The sequence below is a fragment of the Nyctibius grandis genome, chromosome 11, assembly GCF_013368605.1.
Source record: "Nyctibius grandis isolate bNycGra1 chromosome 11, bNycGra1.pri, whole genome shotgun sequence".
NCBI classification, from domain to species: Eukaryota; Metazoa; Chordata; class Aves; order Nyctibiiformes; family Nyctibiidae; genus Nyctibius; species Nyctibius grandis.
The window spans coordinates 20,018,805-20,040,128 of NC_090668.1; the positions used below are offsets into that span (position 1 = coordinate 20,018,805).

The following is a 21,324-nucleotide window of genomic DNA, read 5'->3' on the forward strand; positions in this document are numbered from 1 at the left end:
GTGCATATAAACGCTTTCCACATTGAGTATTTATAAATAACATTGTGCAAAATTCTCACCCAAAAAACAGGAGTTAATGCAGTTCCCAAGGTTCAAAGTTGCTGACAGCACCAGTGAGACAGCTAAATACCTGCAGCTCCTGACCAGGTGCAAGCAACAACATTTCTATTTACAACCAGTGAGGAAAACCACTTTTACTAACCACAAAATGGCTCTGTAATGAGAAGGCAATGAGCACCTGAAAGACTTCTGGCTACAAAAAAAGTCAGCACTAAATAAAGCAGAGACAGGACATGGCAGTAGATGCACACTTCACAATGGCTTTCACCAGCCAGCTCCCGACCCAACCTACACGTGTGAATTAAGCTCTATTTATAAGTCTTCTACTGATTTTTTTTTTTTTAAATGACCTTAATATAGTGCAGTTGTTATTTTGTTTCTGTTGAACTTAGCAACAGGAAACCCTGTCAGTCCTGCAGCAAACTTTCCATTCCCCTGGCACTCCCATTCCTGCACCAGAAAAGCCAGATTTCTAAAGAGGTGTTTGACAGGCTGGGAGGGGGAGAGGAAGAAGAGAAGAAAGCACACACACAGAGAACTAAAATGCCTGTAAATCATGAAAAATGGAAGGCAAATTCAATATGTTTCTTTTCTTTTTTCCCTGTTTGAAAACAAAAGGCAGTGCCCTAATTTGCATTTTCTAAAGAAATCTTACTTGACTACCAGACACCTAAGTATTAGTCATGAAAATTATCTTTAATAAAGGGTTGGTTAAAAAAAAAAAATCATCAGCATCTTTACACTCAGGCATTCCAGTAACAAAAGACTTGCTTATCAGACAGCACAAATTTTAACTTGGAAAGTTATTTGCTGTAGTCCCTGGCTAAGTCACCGAACAAACAGCTACAAAAATTAAGCCTTAACTTGTTAAAAACAAAATAAACCTGATTTTATTACAAGCTTTGGCAAGACTGATCTGCTGCCTGAAGAGCTTTACTGCGAGATGAGCAAAGTTGTTCGGTGCTCCACCCTGCAATGTTAACTCATCCCGCAATATTTTCTCTTGTAACGGCTTCATAATGGTACGCTAACACACGAACACAGCTGCTCACCAGCAACGTGCACCAACACAGGCTGTGAGCAGTTTAGCATTTACAAAACGCTTTCTTTTTCAGGAACAAGAAACTATATATAAAATATAGGAGCAAATATAAATCCAGGTAGGAAAGGTAAGACCAAAAAATCCAGCTCTTGAGAAAGTAGAGTATGTATTAGGGGTGTTTTAAACCAAAATTACGTTCCTGTCAAGCCCAATATTCACATTTTTTTACCATAGTCCTTAAATATGGCAAAGGACAAGTAATAGCAAACACCACCAACTGATGTCTGATCTCTGGCATGACCCTTTTATACTGTTTCACCAACACGAAGAATACAGGGTTTCCCCCCACATTTGATCCCTGTATGTCTTCCCATTATTAATTTTTCTTCCAGCAAAGGCACTAACGCTGTCAGCCAGCGATGCCTTTAGACCTCAGAGTCTGTGCATGCACCAACACTGACTGCAGCCACAGTCCCTCTGCTAAAAACTCCCTGGGGCGGCAAAGCATGAGATGGGATGGAGTGACTCGCAAGGACCATGCATGTGGCAGCCGGGGGCAGGGACCTCAAAGGCACTGCTGGCCCCCACGCAGCATCGCCAACCCCAAGTGCATCACAGGGCATCAGTTTTATCAAATTATTTACAAATCATGGTACAACCCTGCCTCACGGGGAACCTTTTGGGTCAATCTCTATGTCACTGACTGAGATAACATAAATGTGGCTTAATCCAGTGGCTGAAAAACACAATGTCTAAAAAAAGCCCACGCTATTTTTAAAAGGCTAAAACGACATCACGGTGATGGACATCATTCAGCTTTGCAAAGGCTACAGAAAGGAAACCAGCAGGTTAGGAGGCTGGCCACAGCAGCAGCCGCGTTTCTTTAAGAAGCCCAGAAAAAGATAAGGTGACAAGGCACAAGTGGCACTCACCGCTTCCTCGCGGGCTGCGCTCTCGTTGCGATCTTTCAGAAAATCCACCTCATCTTCAGTTTTCATTTCCAACTTCCCTGTGAAAACAGAGGGTTCGCACAGGCAATTTAAAAACAAACTTCTTTCAGCAATGCTGATATTTTTCTGTTTATTCAAGACAGTCTCAAAAAAAAAAAAAAAAAAAAGAAAAGAAAACCCAACCCCAAAACCCCTTCAACAAGTCCATTTGACTTCCAACATCTGGTTTCATTCCTGACTTTGCTGCTTGTTTGTTATTAGTTTTAACAACTATCGTGTCTGGGACTGAAGGAAACTATGAAACAGCAGCAAGCATGGGGTAAAACTCTTGAAGAGTGAGGCTGAGCACATCTGCATGTATTTGCCCATGTAGTTTCTTGGCTCCTGTTCGTCTAGTTAAACAACCAAATTTTTGCTGCTTTTCTTCCTACCATAACCCAAAGACAATGCAAGAAACCAGCCTTGCCTTATCTCAACAGGTATCTTAAGTGTTGAAAAAAAAAACCCCACCAGCTTCAAAAATTCAGCCCACCTGCACTGCCTTAAGGATGACCATTAGGTCTCCTGACTAGGAAGGTAAACCCTTTTCCGCTGGAGTCTACAAAGTCCCAGCTGATTTTCCCCTTCTTCATGCTCCCATGATGGTGTCACCACCACAGTGGTACAAACATCATGTCCCAGCTACTCTCTCTGCCCAGCAAAGCTTTCATTAGTCACCATTCCCCTGGGGTTCCCTTCTGCGTACCTTTTCCTGGCATGAAGTCAACGTCCTAATACTCTCTCAACCCTAAGCTAATGACTCTCACGACACACAGGATACTTTTAGAGAAGCGAAGTGATTTGATCATAGCCACCCAGATGGAGAGTGGCTGTGTTAGGGCTAAACCCCCCTCTAATCCCGCTCCTTCTCTCATTTCTACTAAAAACAAACATTGGATGGATGACAACGCCTTCTTAAGGGCGACGTACGTTTGCAGTGAGTTTACCCGTTCAGGGATTTAGCAAGAGAAGCCTCCCATCTTCACAGGGAAATTGCTCTAATAACTGTCACCAATGGTTTTCCACTGGCATTAAAGTCTACCCTTGATTTTGGGACTATCTGGTTTTGCAGTGTTCTATTGATAAACTAATCCAACATCATTAAGTCAAATTAGCATGATTTTGTCTCAATTAGACAAGTTTGTGGGCAGACTGTCAGAAACCACAGGTCATGTTACAAATTTCTGTGAGTCCCATTTGTTGGCAAAGCAGAGATCATGGTTGCAACAAGATCTGCTCAGGATCACGGCAGTGCCATGAGGGTTGAGATCTTGGTCCAAAGACAGAACACGCAAGGAAGAAACCTCTCGTGCACGGAGGACGGGAGAAGCAAGCGGTGTAGTGATACTTCATGCTGGGTAAGAACTGGAGGACGAAGACAGTGTCCTCAGGATGAAATTCAAGGGGACAATTTTTTGCACTCTGCCACTTCTTCCTAAACTTCTATTAAGAAACGTAACTCAAACAGCACTATAATGCTATCACGGAGGTCTCTGGGGCACAGAGCACCTTATCACATGTGTGGTATCGTCAGTGACATTTGTTACCGGTTCATCCTGCTACTCTAACAGGGGAAGGAAATTGCAGTAAGTGCTTTTCCATATGGAAAATGCCACTCATGAAAATGAGGTGAAAACTGGTAAAATTCAAAATAAGGTGATATTCTATCTGGCAATGAATGTTTTCTTTAAATGCTGAGGTCTACAAGAGATACACTAAGGATATTTCTCCCAGGAGAAGAGCTAGGGAGCAGTGATTAAAGTATTTCTTAAATTAAGTTGCCAAACCCCAACCATACAACCTAACCTCACCAGGGTTGCCTTCTGCCAAGAAGTTGCATCTGCTCAGAGGTGTTTTGTCAGCATAAACACATGCCACTTCTTCTCTTCTCACCCAGCCTGGCTACTGTGGTATGATTTCATATCCTACCTGCCTGCTTTTTTAACAAGTAGCATCTATCTGCCTGACTTGCAAATAGTGTGCTTGCAGAACCCATTACTCAGCTGTACGCAGTTCTGAGCCTAAAGCTAACACCATGAGGAGCTGCCTTATGAAAGCAGGACCTTACAGCTTCAGGCCTTCCTTCAGTGCTGTGATCAGCCACTAGATATCTGTCTGGATAAGGCAATTAGCCCTTTGAAGTCTCTGTTTTGGGGGTAGGCTGAAACTAAGTGGAGGCAATGAGGTAAACAGGTATATATTTGGGAGCAATTTCACCATATAAATAAAAAATTGAAGAGCTAAATGATTTGGAGTAATGGCAATGGCAATTATCAGCCGATTACATTTCTGATAAATTAACATGACAATAAAACCCTCTGATGACACGTGTTTCTGAGAAACGGCCTCGTGACCTACACTTCCTTTGGGAAGGCTTTATTGTAGTCTATAGAAAAAAGATCTGATTCATTCTGAGCACTGATGACTCCTGCGTGGCTACAAAACACTCTGTACAAACCCAGGCTGCAGGGAAAACTCCTCAGCACTCACACAGCAAAGAAGAACTGACGGCTGTCACTGAGCTAGCACACAAAACACGCTGCCCAAAGCTTAGACAGCGACATGAAGAATGGAGACAGCAACAATAATAATAAATCTGTTCTCTTGAATTACTGCCATATCAGAGTTCTAGATGCTGCTTTATAGGAGGTGAATTTCAGAAATATTTTAAATATCATAGCAGTCACTCGTCTCTGCTTTAAGCTAGTATTTTATTTGGGCTTCCCTAGTGTTTTGCCTCAGAGCAATCCTAAAGTTCTTCAAGAGAAGATATTCCAGCTGAAATTTTGCTTTGTGTAGCATCCCATTGCAAATAAACAATTATTCCTTATGGAGACATCAGAGCATTGCATTCCAAGACCATTTAGCCCTAAATCCTTCGGTATTTTAAATCAGTAACAGATTACCTCCTTTTTCCCCCCGCTTTCCATACTCTAACACAGAATGATGCCTTGATATTACTTTCCTACTTCAGTTACTACCTTATTGGACTGTTCAGTCCCTTCTCCTTTTAAAACCTTGCCTAGACAACATCATGCCTTCAAGAATCCAATCGGAAATAAAGACCTGGACCGTAGGGCCAAAGCCGGCAGAGCGGGAGGCTCCCAGAGGAACGGAGCCCTGCCAGGTACTGACTCACAGCCACTCCCATCCTATTGAACTGTCAATCCCCACAGCACTAAAATAGGTTCTTTCTGAAAACAGCTTTCTAATCCACCTTTAAATCTTTCTACTTATTTAATAATGATCTCCTGACTAATGTTTACTGGTTATCTCTCGACACAAACTATCTACAAATCCTGAACTCAATGAAAAAAAGATTTGTTGGACCCACCACTGACCTCCCCAAAAAATCAATCCTTTCCCCTGCCCCCAGTTATTCTGCTATCACATATCAGAATAAATCCTCTGCCATCACCCCATTTAGACTGAAGAAACAGCTCCCAGCATTAAAGCAGTGAAACAGGTTTATAGCTTTACAACTTCATGATTTATATCATGGCAGGTTTTTTTTTAATTGTTTAAATGTTTTGTTTGTTTGTTCGTTTGGTGCTGGGAAAGCAAGAGGCACCGTATCACTTCCTCACAGCAAAGAAAAAAATGGCAACTGGAAAAGTTCAGCTGCTTCCATTTAACAGCTGCCTGAACAGGTGGAATATAAAGATCAGATTAGCTCCATGCTTCAGCAGCAAATTCACCTATGAGTTAATTCCAGGCTGAGGCAACAAACCCATTTCTCTTTCATTCAATTTATCCCTTTATTTCCCTTTTTGGAGTTACCTGGTGACGTTTTCTATTAGCTCCTGTCACACGGCACCAGAGGTCTACGCTGTCCCCCAAGTGCCACCGCTCTCCCCCATCACTGCTCATCCGCGGGGAATGCCAGTCCCGTTTCCCAGCCGACAGCAGCAAGCAAAACTCATCATCTGAGTTCCAGTACTGCTTAAATGCACTGGAAAACACCACCGGCTGCTCTGCCTGACAAAAAAGCTTTGCAGCCCGGAAAAGGCGGTGGGGGTAGGGCTCTCTGGCTTTTTTAAATGACCTAATACCGCCAATTAGGAAGTGGCTTTGCGCAGTTCAGAAGGACACAGGCAGCTGTTTCAAGTAGACGCGCAAAAAAAATGGAAGAGAGCCTCGTTGTACCCTCTGACTCCACGTTCACAAAAATAAAGGGGAGAGGCGAAGGAATAGCACTAAGCAAATAAACCCTCAGGCCCACGTGAAAACGTGTAACTTGAAGACAGGCAATCCAAATATCTCCCTCCCATTCATTCCTTCTCTAGGGAGGATTCACGTGCTAGAAATTCTTCTGCACAAATTCATAGGAGATGAAGTCCCGTCCTTACCTCCAGTGCCAGCCAAGCAACATGCACTTGAACTGAAGGTTTTAACATGTAACTTCAGATTTCTTCTTTCTCAGAAGACAAACCCTCAAACACCCACACCTCCCCTGCAAGGCAGGCCTCCTGCTCTTATTTCCCTTCCTTCGTTGACGAGATGCTAGAGGCACACTTACAGAGAAAAAAATAGAAAGTAGGAAACCAAACTCCTTTTTCCTACCTGTAACGGGCTCCACTCCTTGCACTGCCAGGCTGACATTCCCCTTCTTTGTCGAGGAACTTAAATCCACTTCTCCATTAAGGCTGGCTCCCATATCCACTGCCGACTGGGGCTCAAGCCCCACTTTTTCTGCGGCTGGTAATTCAGGGGAACAAGGCGTCTCTGCTGCAAAAACCACCGCATCAAAACTTTTTACCATTTTAGGAACTTTATCCAGAGAGGAGCCATCGTCTGTCGAAACCAAACTCTTTACTCCCACATTTTCCAGTGACTCAACAGCATGTAAATGGGATGAACACGGTGAGAAGGGCGATTCGGGTACAGCTCGGCTTTGCTTTCCATCGGGCTCAGCCAAGACCTCTTCCTGAGCTGCTTTCGCAGCGGGACCAGCATTGCTCTCACTGGCCGGACAAACAGTGTCAGTGCTGGAGTCGCTGTCGCACGTGGGCTCCTCTGCGATGGGCTGAAGCGCGGCCCGGGGAAGCACGCTTTCCATGTCCTCCTGCTCTTCCGCATACGCTGCGATGGCGGTTATTGCCATGGGCCTTAACATTTCCTTACCCTCACAGGCATCACTCGGGGCTCCCACTTCTGAAGCATCCTTTAATTCAGGGGTGCTGATGTGTGGGGAGATTTGCTGTTGGGTTTGACTGGGATCATGTTCTCGGTTCAGCCCCACATCCGGACATGGGTCGCTCTCCACACCCAGTGACTCGCCTGCTGATGCAGGTTCGTGCACGGCGCCTTCTCCTGCATCCACTGCCCCGGTCTCGCACACTTCTTCAGCAGGGACTGTCCCTTTCAGCCCAGTATCCACATCGCTTCTGCCTGCCACAGGCCCCCTCTGACTGCAGGCAGAGGGTTTCACAACAGCAGCAGCAAGTTCTTCTGACAAAACCTGCTCCTCACCACTTGCACAAGCCTCCTGCTCAGGCTCAGCTTTGCCTCCTTCGGCCTGCTGCAAGAGGCTCTGCTCCGGAGAGCCCTCGTCCCCCGCATGGTCCCCAGGCCAGCCAGCTCCAGCAGCTACCCTGCCATGCTCCCCACCGTGCTGCTGGGCGAGCTCTGCCAAGCCTGCCACCGTCGCCGCCACCGCTTCCTGGTTTTGTTTGGATTCTTCATTACGAATTACAGAGGGTGTGCCTATTAAATTATCCTCCGCAGAGTCTGCGCCCCTGGCACCCAGAGCTAATCCAGGGTCGCTACCTTGCAGAGTTGCCTCCTGCCCGGGAGGTGCCACCACAGCATCTGCCTCTTGACTCGCAGCCAGTCCCTGTCCTCTGGGCAGGGGAGCAAGTGGTTTCATCTCGCTGCTCAGCCCTCCCTGCTCCGAAGCACTCTCTGCTATCTCTGCTTCAGTTTGTGCAGGCTCTTTTTCGGCCAGGCATGTGCTCGTATCCTCTGGAGGGAGCGATGCAGGCTCACGTTTGCTCTCTTGAGCAGTGTCCGGTTTTAAGCTGTCGCCCATTTCATCTGTAACGACAGTTTGATCAGCAGAAGGGTGACAGCTAGCAACTTCCTGACCTCCGTCTGCAGAATCTACGCTTCCTCCATCTCCGCTGCTGCTGGTATCAGTTCCTGCTGGCTCCTCTTCAGGGGCTTCGCTGCCCTCCATTGCTTCACCACGTTCAGTGATCTTACCGCTTTCCTGGCCAGACGCAGGTTCTGTGCTGCTTTGATTAGATCCATCAACATCATCGTTTTCAGGGCCATCAGTTTCCACACTGTCTTCCAGTGAGGGCGAACTGGATTTCCCATCTGTGTAACCTGCTTCCACCTGATCTTCTTGCTCCTCGCTGCCTTGGATTTCCAAACCAGGACCAAGTTTTGATGCACACGTGGGAACCTTCACCCCATTCACTGCTGGCAATGCTGCCCCGGCACTCGCAGTGGCATCCTGCCTCACTGTAACACAGGCATTGCCTTGGCTTTCCAAGAAGCCACTGTTTACCTGATCAATGCATGAGTCCACTCCAGTCTCTTTGTTATCGCCAGTCTTGCAAATGTCAGAGAGATCACCAGTGCCACCATCTGCGTTCGTACTGTCACATGCCGGTACCACTCCCATATTTGCATCCTCCTCATCTGCACACTCAGTGCCATTAAAACCACTGAGTAAGGGCTGAGCAGCACTGGCTGACTCTTCCTTAGCTGGTGATTGCTCTTCTAGGCTTGCAGTCCTCCTTTCACTGGCTTTAGCCATCCCATCCTCTACCTGCTGCTGGCCCACAGCCCTCTCAGCTGCACTCGTACAGTTCCTGCATTCAGTTTGGCCCATAGCCACATCCACGCCCTCCAAGGAAGCTGGGGCTTCGCCTGCAGCTTCAACCACAGTAACAGTACTGTCAGCTGCACGCTCCTCAGCAGCTTGCACTTCCTGATGGGGACTATCTTTACCGCACAAGCCAGCTTGATCCAAACCAACTCCAGCAGATGTCATTCCAGCTTCCTCATTTGTATTTCCACAGGATGGAAGATTTACGGCACCGTTTACACTTGCACAGAAGCTCACTGTGCAGTCCTTCTCCTCCGATATCGTCCCAGAGCCTTCAGCAGAGGTTGGCCCCTCCTCTTCCTTTTTACTCAACGTCACTGTGTTTTTAGTTTCACAAAAGCACTCTGGGCTCTTTGCATCCCCCAGGCCCTGCAAGTCATTTGGGGCATCGTTAAAATCTCCCAAACTCCCGCCCTTGCATTTCTCCTCCTGGTGGGTTTGGTCTGAGAGCTGCTCGATGTCCAGGTGAACCAGATCAGATGGACTTTCTTGCCTTCCTTCAGTTGCCATTTCTTCTAGGTTCTGAGAGGTAGTGGCTGGGTGACCATCTGGCTCTGCTCCTTTAGCACAGCTGTCTCCAGAACCTCCCAGTACAGGCTCTGTCTGCTGCCTTAAACTCTGTAAAAAGACAAAAAGAAAATTATTTTGCTTTGTCACACATTTACACTGTTTCCACCATCTACAAGATCTATATCTACATAATCCTATTTGATGCAACTCCTGCTCCCTCTGTACTTCTACCTGGTGTCCCCTGGGACAGAGTTAGAAACATACTGCAGCGGGTATTTTACACATTGGTTTTGTTATGCAGTAATACTGAAATTATTAGAATGATAGAAACATCGGTTGGAAAAAGCATCTGGAGGTCATCTAGTCCAACCTCTTGCCTGAAGCTGGACTATCACCAATGCGACATCAGGTCAGCCACGACTTTGTCCTGTTGAGTCCCCATAACCTCTGATGATGAAGTACCCACCACCTCTCTGGGCAATCTGCTCCCATGCCACACCACCCTCCCATGAAAGAGCTCTTCCTAACAGCAAGCCTGAACCCCCTGAAGCTGTATTTTGTCCCTCTACACCCTTGTTACACCATCTAAAAACCACTGAGAAGAGTTGTAATCTTTGTAATTGTCCTTCAAGCAGCTGTAGTCATAATCCTTAAGTACACTTAAATTCAAGATCAGTAAACAGCAGAATTCAATCTACCAAATAGCGCAAACATATACCAGTCACGTCTCCCAAAGGGCTTGAGCAAATGCTGCTTAAGAGCACCTGCAGATCCCTGCCCAACGGCACTCCCCAGTTCTCATCAGCGTTGCTCAATTTTCTCTATACTGATGGAAAGGCTACTTCAGACACGGGAATTGGCTGATGATGTCCAAACACTGCCACTTGTCTCCTACTCCTAGGACTGAACTAATCATCTAATATATTCCTGAGAATTGCATGCACAATGAAATAATTGAAATTTACTTCCTAAATAGAAATAGAAATTTGAAAATTATGACATACTATTAAAATTGATATGTGCATTATCGTGGAACAGTAGCAACATACTCAATTCCTCTCTGATCTGCGTTTTCCTTCCAGAGCACCTGCTTCGTCATGGATCCCTTTAAGCTTTTATAGATTGATACAAGCAAACCTTTACTTAAAAAGACTCATCTGTTTCAATATCTTCTTTTTTATTCTCTTTGCTGCATATCAATGTTCACAGCTTAGAAAAAGTGACTTGTTAAATTAACAAGCGACCTCGGTCCTTCGATGTACACCCCACAGACCTCCTTTGATTTTCTGTGGCAGGCTTGGGGTTTTGCACCGTAGGCTTTCAGAGGTCACCTTGGTTTCTCTGTAAGTGTCTGTGACTCTCCAAAAATACAAAACTCTACTGAACTATTTCAAACTTGTTATTTTTTGCATTTATTTGTAAAAATACTTCAAAAAATACATGCATCCTAGAAGCCTGAAACCAGGTCCTTGCAAATTTTGTTTGACTCTAGTTCTCAGAGAAACAGAATTTCATACCAAAAATGTCAGCTTAAACACCCCTTTTCTCCCTGAATAGTAAAACGGCCAGTACATCAACTATTGCATCACAGGGAACTTCTGGGTATTGCATATGCAAATAGTGGCTAAAATCATCACTGCTACGTTGAGGATATTGCATTTATTCGTCTTTCCACACTCTGAGGTTTGCAAACGACGAGCACCATCACTGAATCACTGCATCACAGACCACTAAACCTAACTCTGGTGTTTGCCATGAATCTCCTATTTAAAAGAATCCTGCTACCCAGCTCCCGTACGTGCCGTCACCTATGCCAGAGCTCCCTGTTTCGGAGGCATCCCAAGACAGGTGAGCATCGGAGGCAGGCAGCACGGCATCTCCATCCACCATGCAGCACCAGGGATGGGACGCAGGGCTCTGCGTGCGACTACCCACAGGCTGCAGCTATTTTTTGCAAGGGCAAACAAACAGGATCAAACAGCGTGCCGGCCGTCTGGTGGCTGTAACGCTGCAGCAGAGCATGGAGACCACGCTGCTGGTTCCCAGCCAGGACGGACAGACAGAGACAACACAGCCAGGATGAACAGACACAGACAACAGTGACGTTTGCTTGGGAACAAGCAAGTTTTTCAAAAGAAAGGGCCATGGCAGCCCCAGCATCCTCACGGTGAAGTCACTCCACTGATAGCCTGAAAAATAGAGCTGTCTCCAAAGGAAGCCAACTGGCTTTTAACTGACCCGAAATGAACCTAAATGAAATAATTACAGGGCTGCTTTCCAAATTCAAATCAGATTAGATGTGAAGTGAAACAGTGCTGGAAAGAAAAAGTCTAAACATAGCCTTTTCTGATTTCATTGTCAGGCAAAATGTACCCGTCTGGCATGCACCCGAGCAAACAAGCAGCGAGCTGGATATGCCGGCCGTGCTTTAGCGTCTTTTGAAGGAAAGGGGAAGCGATTTCACAGTTAGCCTGGGTTTGCCACTCATGCCACCAGTTCCTGTTGAGATTGGGAGTAGTTAACATCTCAGGCGCCCAGGGAAGGGTGAAAACAGCTCAGGGTGCCCCACACCTCTGAACATCCCCCTAGCCACTGCCTGCAGACAATGATTGTCCCCTTCCTTAAAGGAACAAAGACATCCTCTTGTTTAGATCCCACACCTCTGTGACAGCGGATGTATGAGCTGATGAAGGAACACCACAAGTGATGCCAGCTGCACAAGATGCGTGGGTGTTTCTGAGAAGTGGCACAGAAGTGTCCCACTGTTTCACCTTCCCATCCCAACAGTCTCTGCGGCACCTATTTTAAAGCAGCGAGAGGAAGCCCTTCCAAAGCCCCATGGCTCCTGGGGTCCAACCACCATGGGGTCCAAGAGGAGCGCAGCGACGGGACCACCAAGGACACACACCCCACATGGCCAGGGCGGGCTCGTCCTCCTGAGTCCTACACTGAGGTGCTACAGAAACAGCTGTTTTCTCCAGCACCTGCCCCAGCGACTTTCCCCCAGTCTCCTCTCTGACCCTGAACTTGCCATCTGAAGAGAGACATACCCACCGTGCACAGCCCCCACAAGACTCAGCCCTGCTCCAGAGCCTGCCTTATGCTGTCTGATGGCTGCCAGACACCCTGGAGGGACAGTCCACCTCCAGGGAGGTTTCCCTGCCCATCCAAGTGGGTCCCAGCCTAATGGAGAAAGCAGGAGCTGGGAGCAGAGAGAGCCCACAAGGCCAAGCAAAGCCAGCATTGCACAGTCCCAAGCCTGCTTCTCTTCTGAGAGAGAAAAGCTGCACTGCTGCCTAGTACAGCTTTATCATATCTCCCCCATGCTCAAATGAGAAGAAAATAGGCAGGTGTCCACCTGGATGTTTGCTAATGACACCCAGAGAAAACATTGAGGGTAAATACACCCTGAAGGGTGCCTACATGGGGAAGTCCTCCCCAGTTGCCAGGCTGCTTGTGAGGCAGCAACCAGCCAGTTCCATTTCTCTTTCATCATCTCAGCCTTTTCCTTACCATGTGCTGGTGGCTCTGCATGTGCATCTGAAGGTGCCGTATGTCACTCTCCAAGCTGGCCGCTACCCCATCCTTGGCTTCAGCCGTCAGCATGTAAACATCGAGCCCGCGGTGGTGCTTCACACTGTAGTCCCCTGAGTGCACGGTGTGAGACAAGGTGCTCCAGGAGTCCGGTTCCCTGGCTTCCTCTCTGCAATAAAACAAGCGCGGGTTAATCTGCAGGCGAGGAGGGATGCTGCATTGCAGGACACACACGCTGTTCTTCACTCTGGACAGTCATCTAATCAACGGCCCGAGCGAAACAGAGCACCGGCTCCAGGGCCAGACAGACAAATACACACGCACGCTTCTCGTTCTTGAAAATTAATGTGATTTAGAGTTAATGCCACAAGCTTTATTTCACAAGGTCCTTCTCAACCAGAGAGACGTGCTTTTTTCCCCCAGACTATGAGAGACTAGCAGCAAAGGGCATAACAATTGCTTTTCAAAATGGAATTTATTGCAGATGAAGATCATCAAAGCAGCTCTTGCAGAAAAACAGACACCTGAAAGACAGAACTGCAGAGGGAGAAGCTAGAAGGAATGAGGATTATCATGATACAGATGCTACAACTTCTACACCGAAACCAGCACGCTGCTTCACAAACACCCAACAGCCATCAAATCGTAGCAATTTTTTCACTCCTGAGATGAATTTAGCTTTGCTCTGTGAAACTGCTTCTGTGCAAGATGATGTCAATGTTGTGAGACAGCTGTCCTTCTGCAGCAGTATCACGGATTTCCTTTTTACCAATCAAACAGAAAGGAAGGAAAAAAAGATGCTGTTGTAGATCAGAATGAAAAAATAACTCAGCAGTTACATGTATTAAATAGAAGTTTCCATTCAGTCATCTCTCTTTGAATGTCAAACCCTGATTTTGCACAGCCTTGCAACTCAAAGCAGTAATTCTTCAGGTCTCACCGAGCTGCACAGAGGCTGCGTTGTTGCTACTTTAAGGGCATGAGGAAACGTGTCTTATCGAGGTGTTCATCTAAAGCTTCAGGTTTACAGATCTTTTGGATCAGAACTGATTCAGGAAACTCAAAATATGTTTCAATTGTTCTGGGACAGAGCGGCCCACACAGCACCCTCTCGAGCACCACATCCCTCGGGAGAGATGTGGAGCCGAGGAGGAACGTTATGGGAACAGGGGCTTATGCTGACCTGCTCAGGGGGGTGAGAAATGGAAATTTCTCTGTTTTCCTTTCACTAGGGATGCATCTACTGAGAGCCAGCCCCAGCTGAGAGCATGTCCCCTCCCCGTTGTGGAGACCAGCTCCCATCACAACAGGCATCCCCAGATGTCCCTTTGCAGTACAGCTACAGATTGCCCTAGAAGGGACAGGGCTGTGATTGTATGCAAATAATTAGGAATCAAAGAAAGTAGATATACAGCAAATGTATACCATCAACCAGGGAAAATTACACATAGATTGCAGCATCTTCACCAACTGGTTTCTTCCTTTAAAAGTAGCAAACCTTTCTAATGGGCAAATGCAAACCACAGAGCTACCTCTCTGGGAAGCCACGCAATTTAGAAAGCAAAGTCGTAACGAGCAACCGATACCACGACCGGCAACAGGAATGGGCAGAGCAGGGTAGGGAAATTGTCAGAGCAGGGTAGGGAAATGGGCAGATGGTTCGTCACACAGCAAAGAAACCTGTGCAGATGATGGTGGTGACAGCGGCTGTCCCCGCTCTGCCCCTGCACAACCACCCGCCCCCTCCTGTGACTCATTTTGGGCTAAATCTGCAAGGAAATTCAGACAAAGCAAAACTATGTCTTCCACCATTCACCACCATTTACCTCAATTTACTTCAGTAGAATTAGTCTTGATTTAAACAGAATCAATATTTCTACGGAGAAACAGAAGGAAGCGAACAGTTTTTGATGGCGATTAGTATAAATCCGTGGAGGCACTGAAGTCAACTGAGCCATTACAAGTGACCAAACAAATGACCTTCTTTTCTCAAAGAAACACAGACATTTCTGTCTGGAGTATTTTTCTTTTCAGCTGTCATATGAGAGAAACTACTGTACTCAGGGCCACTCTCAGAGTACAACGAGGCAGTCAGCACAAAACCCATGTTCACCCACTCATGGGGAAAACATCAGCTGGATTAAAGAACCGAGCGTGATGAGTCTGCTCCACTTTCTCATCAGCTTCAAGTACACTTACGAGCATCTTCAAATCAGCACCCACAAAGCAGCCTGCACGACTTGAGCCTTAAAGGACCCTCAGCAACTTCAAAAGCCTCAAAATCTGGAGCGAGATGACAGGCGAGTACGGTCCCCTGCAACACCATGAGCGCGCCCACCCCTCTTGCAATCTGCCACCTTCACACGGCCCAGACAGATCAAATAATCACTTCTGCTTACAAAGACAGCAATTTCTTTTCATACTCAAGCTGTTGATCTGTGTTACGCTCTATAAAGGGCTTGAAACCTTTTGAAAAAACAAGAACTTTCTCACATCCAGCCAGCTACAAACTCCAAGCTCTCATTTTTAGCAGCAGTCACCTATGTTGCACAAAATTAAGCAGCAAAGCAGTGGATGGCTCAATCTATTGATGCCTTCAGATCATCCCTTTCATACAATGCTGCATCCTGGCACTGATGGCCTGCAGCAGAGAGGACAAACGGGTATTCGCAAGCGTCAACTTGTTTGCATGCTGCTATTTCTGTTCTTCAGGCGATTGCTTCCAAGGGCACGCAGCTCACATGAGAAGATGCTCCTGCACATTTGCCTTCATACATGGAGCTTAACTGTTTGTGCCTCTCCTGCATGTCTCACTGCAAGCCCTGGGTTTCATTAAGAGATGATGAAAGCACACTTTCTTCCAGGAAAAAAAAAAACTTTGCAGTCATGTATTTTGTACTCCCTGGTTGTGAAAGATGCTTATTTTGTACAGATCAGGAATTTCTGCAGTAATTGTATACAATTACATACACAAGCTGGTCTACTAGGAGATAAAAACAGATATCCAAATATTTACTGAAGATTTATTAACAAAAATGTACATAGAAACTCCAGCATTCAAGAAGTCTGAAAATCTGCTTCTTTTCAGCACAAAAATTCGGCTTGCTGCAGTTTGCCAGCAACAAGGGAAATCTGTTTTCTTATGAGGTTTAACCATCCTGGGTCAATTCTTTCTCAGTCTCCCTTTTCAACAGCTTCCCATCAAAATATGTAAAAGATATCAGTGAACTGAAAATTCCATTGGCATCATCTATGAGCCCAACTTTTGCAGAAGAAAGTATCTTGCTTGGTTAAAAAAGCAAGGACTGACTGGTAAGGCTGACAGCGTTCACTAGCTCCACCCTTGGTACAGCTATGCCATCTCTCACTGAAAGAGCCTGGAAGAAGTCCTCCAGCTCTGGTCCCTGCTGCTTCTGCTGCAGTCTTCTGTCCCACAGATGTAAACCCAAAAGGGAAATTGCTGGCTTCAACAAAGGACAGACTTACCAGCCAGCCCTTCATCCACGGAAAGGTGGCTCAAAGAAGGATGCCAACCCCAAACGGGGTGAGAGGAGAAGCAAACAAAGCTTCCAAAATACTCTCAGGCCATGTCCTGCTTGATCTGGGAGCTGATTAGATTGCTTAAGCCACATCATCACCCCCTGCCCATTTGGCACATAAGACAAGACGACAGGCAGTGGTTTTTAAACCTCTCAGCATCGCCCAAGCAGACCTGTCCCTGGCGAAGGAGGAGCTGTACTGTACTCGTGTGCTGAATCTCTTCTCATCTCGCGGTGGAGCAGACAGGATGGCCCCGAGCCAGCGAGTGGCGGAAAGAGGGAGAGGAAAGTCTGCACTGACACAGCACGGCTCCGGGCTTCCTGCAGATATGGGCAAGGTATCTTTAAGAAGAGGGAAGATAAGTGAGAAAGGGAGAACAGAAAACCCAAGTAAAAGCTCTGCCCGCCTTCAAAAGTTGCAGAAACGGTTTGAAATTTGGCGGTGCCGGTGCTCCTGGCAGGCGTGTTTGCCGGTACAGAGATAACAGGTTTTGAATGAACGGGAGAGGAAGTGGAGGGGGAGAGATCAGAAGAGGAACAAAAAAGCCTCAGTAGGTTAAGTAGAACCTCGTGTTAGGAAGATTTATCCCACAGTTTTACAAAGGGGCAGGGAAGGCGGTGTGGGAACTCAAGGTGTTATTTCCTGGGGATATCCCCTCCAGATTTCTGAGCTGGACGTTGGCTGAAACAAAACAAACTCAGCAGCGTTGCCAGCTCTTCTGATCTTACTGCAAGCCTGACAACAGCTGTAAGTTTATGCTGAAAGCATCAGCCCCTAGATTCACGTGATAAAGAAAAAAAAAAAAGCACTTTTTTTTTCTTCTTAAATTAAACAAAGCCCCTAGTATTATGGTTGCAGTGAAAAGCTAGGAAATGCAAGAATTTAGATGCTCTTATCTGTAAGGCAAATAAAAACTAAACTGAATTTTAATCTTACATCCTTATTTAAATTCTGAATTATTATTGTTGTTATAATATCACACTGAAAATACTAGATCTGACAGACTGTGATCTGGGATAAAGAAGGAACAGTGCCTCCTGGGACAGGATGCTGGACTTGGTGGTGATGGCACAACACGACCGTAGCACAGGCAATTTAAATCAAGCCAACAATCCCTCCTGTGAAAACCCAGCATCCAGACTTAATGCAGTTACCAGCATCTAAAACAAAGACATCTTAGAAATTTGACAAATAGTACTTCAACACTATTTGTAGAAGTGTTGGGGTAATAGAGGCTTTGCATATGTATGATCAACTTTGCACCCACAGTCTTTAGTGATATACTAAATGCTAGTGCACACAAACACTTTCTTGCTCCTACTTGCTTTTGTAACCATCAATACGCCATTGTATACGAGACTTGGAAAACACGTACAACTAGTAAGTGCTAGAATGGGTTAAAACAAATCAACCATGTGTAAATTTGAAAGATATTTAACAAACACAGCATTCATACTTCAGGTGTTTCCAAGTGTTTCAAAAGCTCCAGGAAAGTAGAACAACAAAAAAAGAGTTTCTTATATAAGAAAACTTTATAGATCACTCACTAATTTGAATACTTTTGATGTTGAAGGAAACAGTTAAATTTCACCCGATGTAGAAATGATGACTAATCCCTTACAGCACTTCGCACAAACATGAACTGCAGTGGGTTCGGATGCTGAACTGAATTCAGGATTGCATAACCTACCCTTCAAAATCAGATTAAATATTTAACAACTGGATTCAAAATATTTAATGCTAACTTTTCAGTCCTTTGATCAACACACTATACAGTAGGAAATCATAAAAGAGAGGAAAAGGTGGCTTAGTTCTTCAACAGCTGTTTGCAGACGCACATATCCTAAGAGAGCACGTCCAGTATGTCCTACCACAAAGGCTCTGTGCTCCTAAACCCAAGCATTTCTTAGGCCCCAGTGTTAATTATACATTAAAAAAAAAAATATACAGCTACAAACGGTCATCAACTATATTTGCCAAGAAGTATTATATGCATTCCATAAGAATAACTGTCTGTTATTAAATGCACTTTTCAATTTGTTTTATTTTCATAGTCTTATCTAACAAGAAAGATACCCTGCTTGGCATGTGGAGCTGTACATCAACATCAACTTGGAGTCACATCAGTAAACAAAAGAAATTTAAGGTGAATCTATGAAATGCACTCAGAGAGAAAGCAGATGCCATCTGTTGCATTTTAAATACAAAGCAGAGTCATGGAGACTACTTCATCAAGCAGTGTTTTCTTTACAGCTAAAAACAGCATCTTAGATCAGGACAAGCGATATGGAAGCAAGACTTGTCTCTGCACAACATCTCCGCATGCTGCAAGCGAGTGTGACCACAGACTCTGTAACACAACCCGAAGGTGAAGCCATCGCTTTGGCTGCCTCTGACACAGCAGCTTACAAAGTCTTCTTCTATAGCAATCTGTTCAAACTTCCATTTGCGCTACAAACATCACTACTTCTGGCAGATCTGCTCTGGAGACTAAATACGAGTATCCTAACTGGGTATCCAGCTAACCCATGCCTGAGGCCAAAAAAACAGCAGTTCTGGGAAATTACTTATTCATGTTTTCTAAATTTATCCTGAAATGGAGCTGGTCGATAACAATCACTTACCACCCACACAAGGCTGCTCAGGGCTTGTGGTCTCTGTGATTTTTGGGATCACCTCCAGATCAGGATTGCTAGGGGGCAGAATGATTTTCTTATCTTACCAAATCTTCTCCTATCTCTTCTTCTTTCTCCTCCTCACAGCCCTGTTTACATGAACATCATCTCCCAGGCTGTCCAGCTTCCAAGTGGGATATCAGAGACCATGAAAAGCTGTTTCAACCATACGGACAAAGCCACTTCTCTCTCTTCTGTATTCAGAGGTGGACACAGACAAAATAAAGGAGAGGAGGGAGCCAACGAATGAAAATACAAATCTTCACAGGGATGTGGGAACACATTAGGAAGCCAGTAAAAGCTGGAGCACGCAGTGGTGAGTAGGTGGAAACACAAACTCTTCCTGCTCCATCACGTTCACACCTGGTTCCCCTGTCCCCCCTCTCCCAGTTTGCTCCTCTGCTGTGGTCAGAAGAAACTCACAGCACCTCAGCATCTTTCTAATCAGGATGATCATCAATTAAACAACAGTGTTTCAAATGATAATCGTAAAGTTCAGCAATACATAGCCATAAAACCAGATCACTGTTCCTCCCACACTTTCGTAGCTCAACAGCATCTTCTTAACACACGCCTCTCTTGTCGGGTCCTCTCTCATTGCCCTTCTAACATCTTTGAATTCCCCTTTAAATGTTAATCTTGTGCCAGGATTTACAGAGACAAAGTCAACTATTGTCCTATCCTGCCAGTCCATAGCAAGCCATACCCTAAATCTACTGCCCAGTGCTCTGAATAGTAATCAAAAGGATTTGTTGCTTGTTTTGGGGCAGAAGAACAGAGGCAGAAACATCAGCATTACTTCAATAGACTCTTCAGCTGCTGACTCTGCTTAGCCAGAAATAAAATGAAAAAATATGGCAACCTTCTGGCCACCAGCATGTCCCCAGCTGTGTCCTACTCATGCTCCCAATAAATACTGGGAGAACTGAAGTAACCAAGGGGAGATTCAGAGCCTTGCACGCAGTTCCCAGCTCGTAATAACGGCAAGGGTTAACACAGGGGTTCAGCCTATACATTCTCAGTGGTATAAGCACCCTGTTTACATACAGCTGCCACGATCTGGCACTGAAGTTGTAGCGGTCAGCAATGTTTTCACAGCCCCAGGAAACTAGAGATTTTGGAAAGCATCTGCACCACAGACAGCTCTTTGCCTACGCAAAGACTGAATTTAATGGAACAACCTAACACCAAAATTCTATTAAAAATGTCCATCTTTAACTATTGTCCCGATTTGATAGGGCACTGTAAGAAATGCTTAATTTTAAGACCATGCTTAAACTCTCTGATGAACACAAAGTAGATGTTTCTGAAATTAAACACATGCTTAAAGGACTTGCTAAATTGGGGTGCAAAGAAATGAGGTATCAGGCAAATGTTCTTGCAGCTCTGGTTCAGAAAAGCAGGAAAGTGTATTCAATTATAAAAGTAAAGTTACTGAAAAAGCTTCCTCATTTGAGAGGCACCACAGAGATTACAGAACAGACTTCACCAATTACTTATGTAAAATCAGAACAATAGCAAGTGATAATCATGCATTGCAAAACATTCATAAAACCCTTCTGCTACCAGTGAGTTATTCCTCATGTGTGTTAATTAAATCAGTTTAATTTTGGAAATAGGTTTGTACTGACTTATAGTTTCTCATACTGAGCCACCTGGTTGTTACCAGGAGATTTGAAGGAAGAGCAATCCCAGAGCTGTGCAGAGGTGCTTCACAGCAACAAGCAGAGAAACCAGCAAAATCAAAACTAATATCACAGTAAAAAACTCAGAGACTGTTACAACTCTGAAACTTCTCCTTTGCAGGGATCAGAAAAACGCGAGAGTTTTTTTATGGGCTTTACTCTACTCTTCCTGCTCTTTTTCAGGGGACATAAAACGCTCTCAGCTGAGAAGGAACTACAAGCATTTATTTGGCTTCACAGAGAAAAAAACAATACTTTGGGGTTACTAGACAGAACTCTGTTCTGCAGAAATGAAATCAGAAATAAAATCAGTGTTTGTTTTACAAAGCGGCACTTCCAACTTCTCTGAAATTCTGCACGCTCGGTATTTCTTGGAGCCATTTTCCTCGCCTGCCTTACAGAGCACTGAAGAACATGGAGCTGGCAGGCAGATTATATTACTACATCGAAC

At 45.3% G+C, this 21,324-nt stretch overlaps 1 protein-coding gene across 6 annotated transcripts in view; it reads right to left on the reverse strand.

The window, feature by feature from the left end:
- The window catches only part of AKAP13 (A-kinase anchoring protein 13), a 219,313-nt gene that overhangs the window by 93,255 nt on the left and 104,734 nt on the right, over window positions 1-21,324 (reverse strand). For 5 of the 6 annotated variants that reach the window (XM_068410072.1, XM_068410076.1, XM_068410075.1 and 2 more), the window contains 3 exons: window positions 12,953-13,142; window positions 6,655-9,547; window positions 2,035-2,111 (listed from right to left, as the gene is read on the reverse strand). In XM_068410072.1, coding sequence (XP_068266173.1) covers window positions 2,035-2,111; window positions 6,655-9,547; window positions 12,953-13,142 — 3,160 coding nt within the window. Of the gene's footprint in view, window positions 1-2,034; window positions 2,112-5,871; window positions 5,989-6,654; window positions 9,548-12,952; window positions 13,143-21,324 lie in introns of those variants that run through there. The other variant, XM_068410078.1, reaches the window with a different exon arrangement.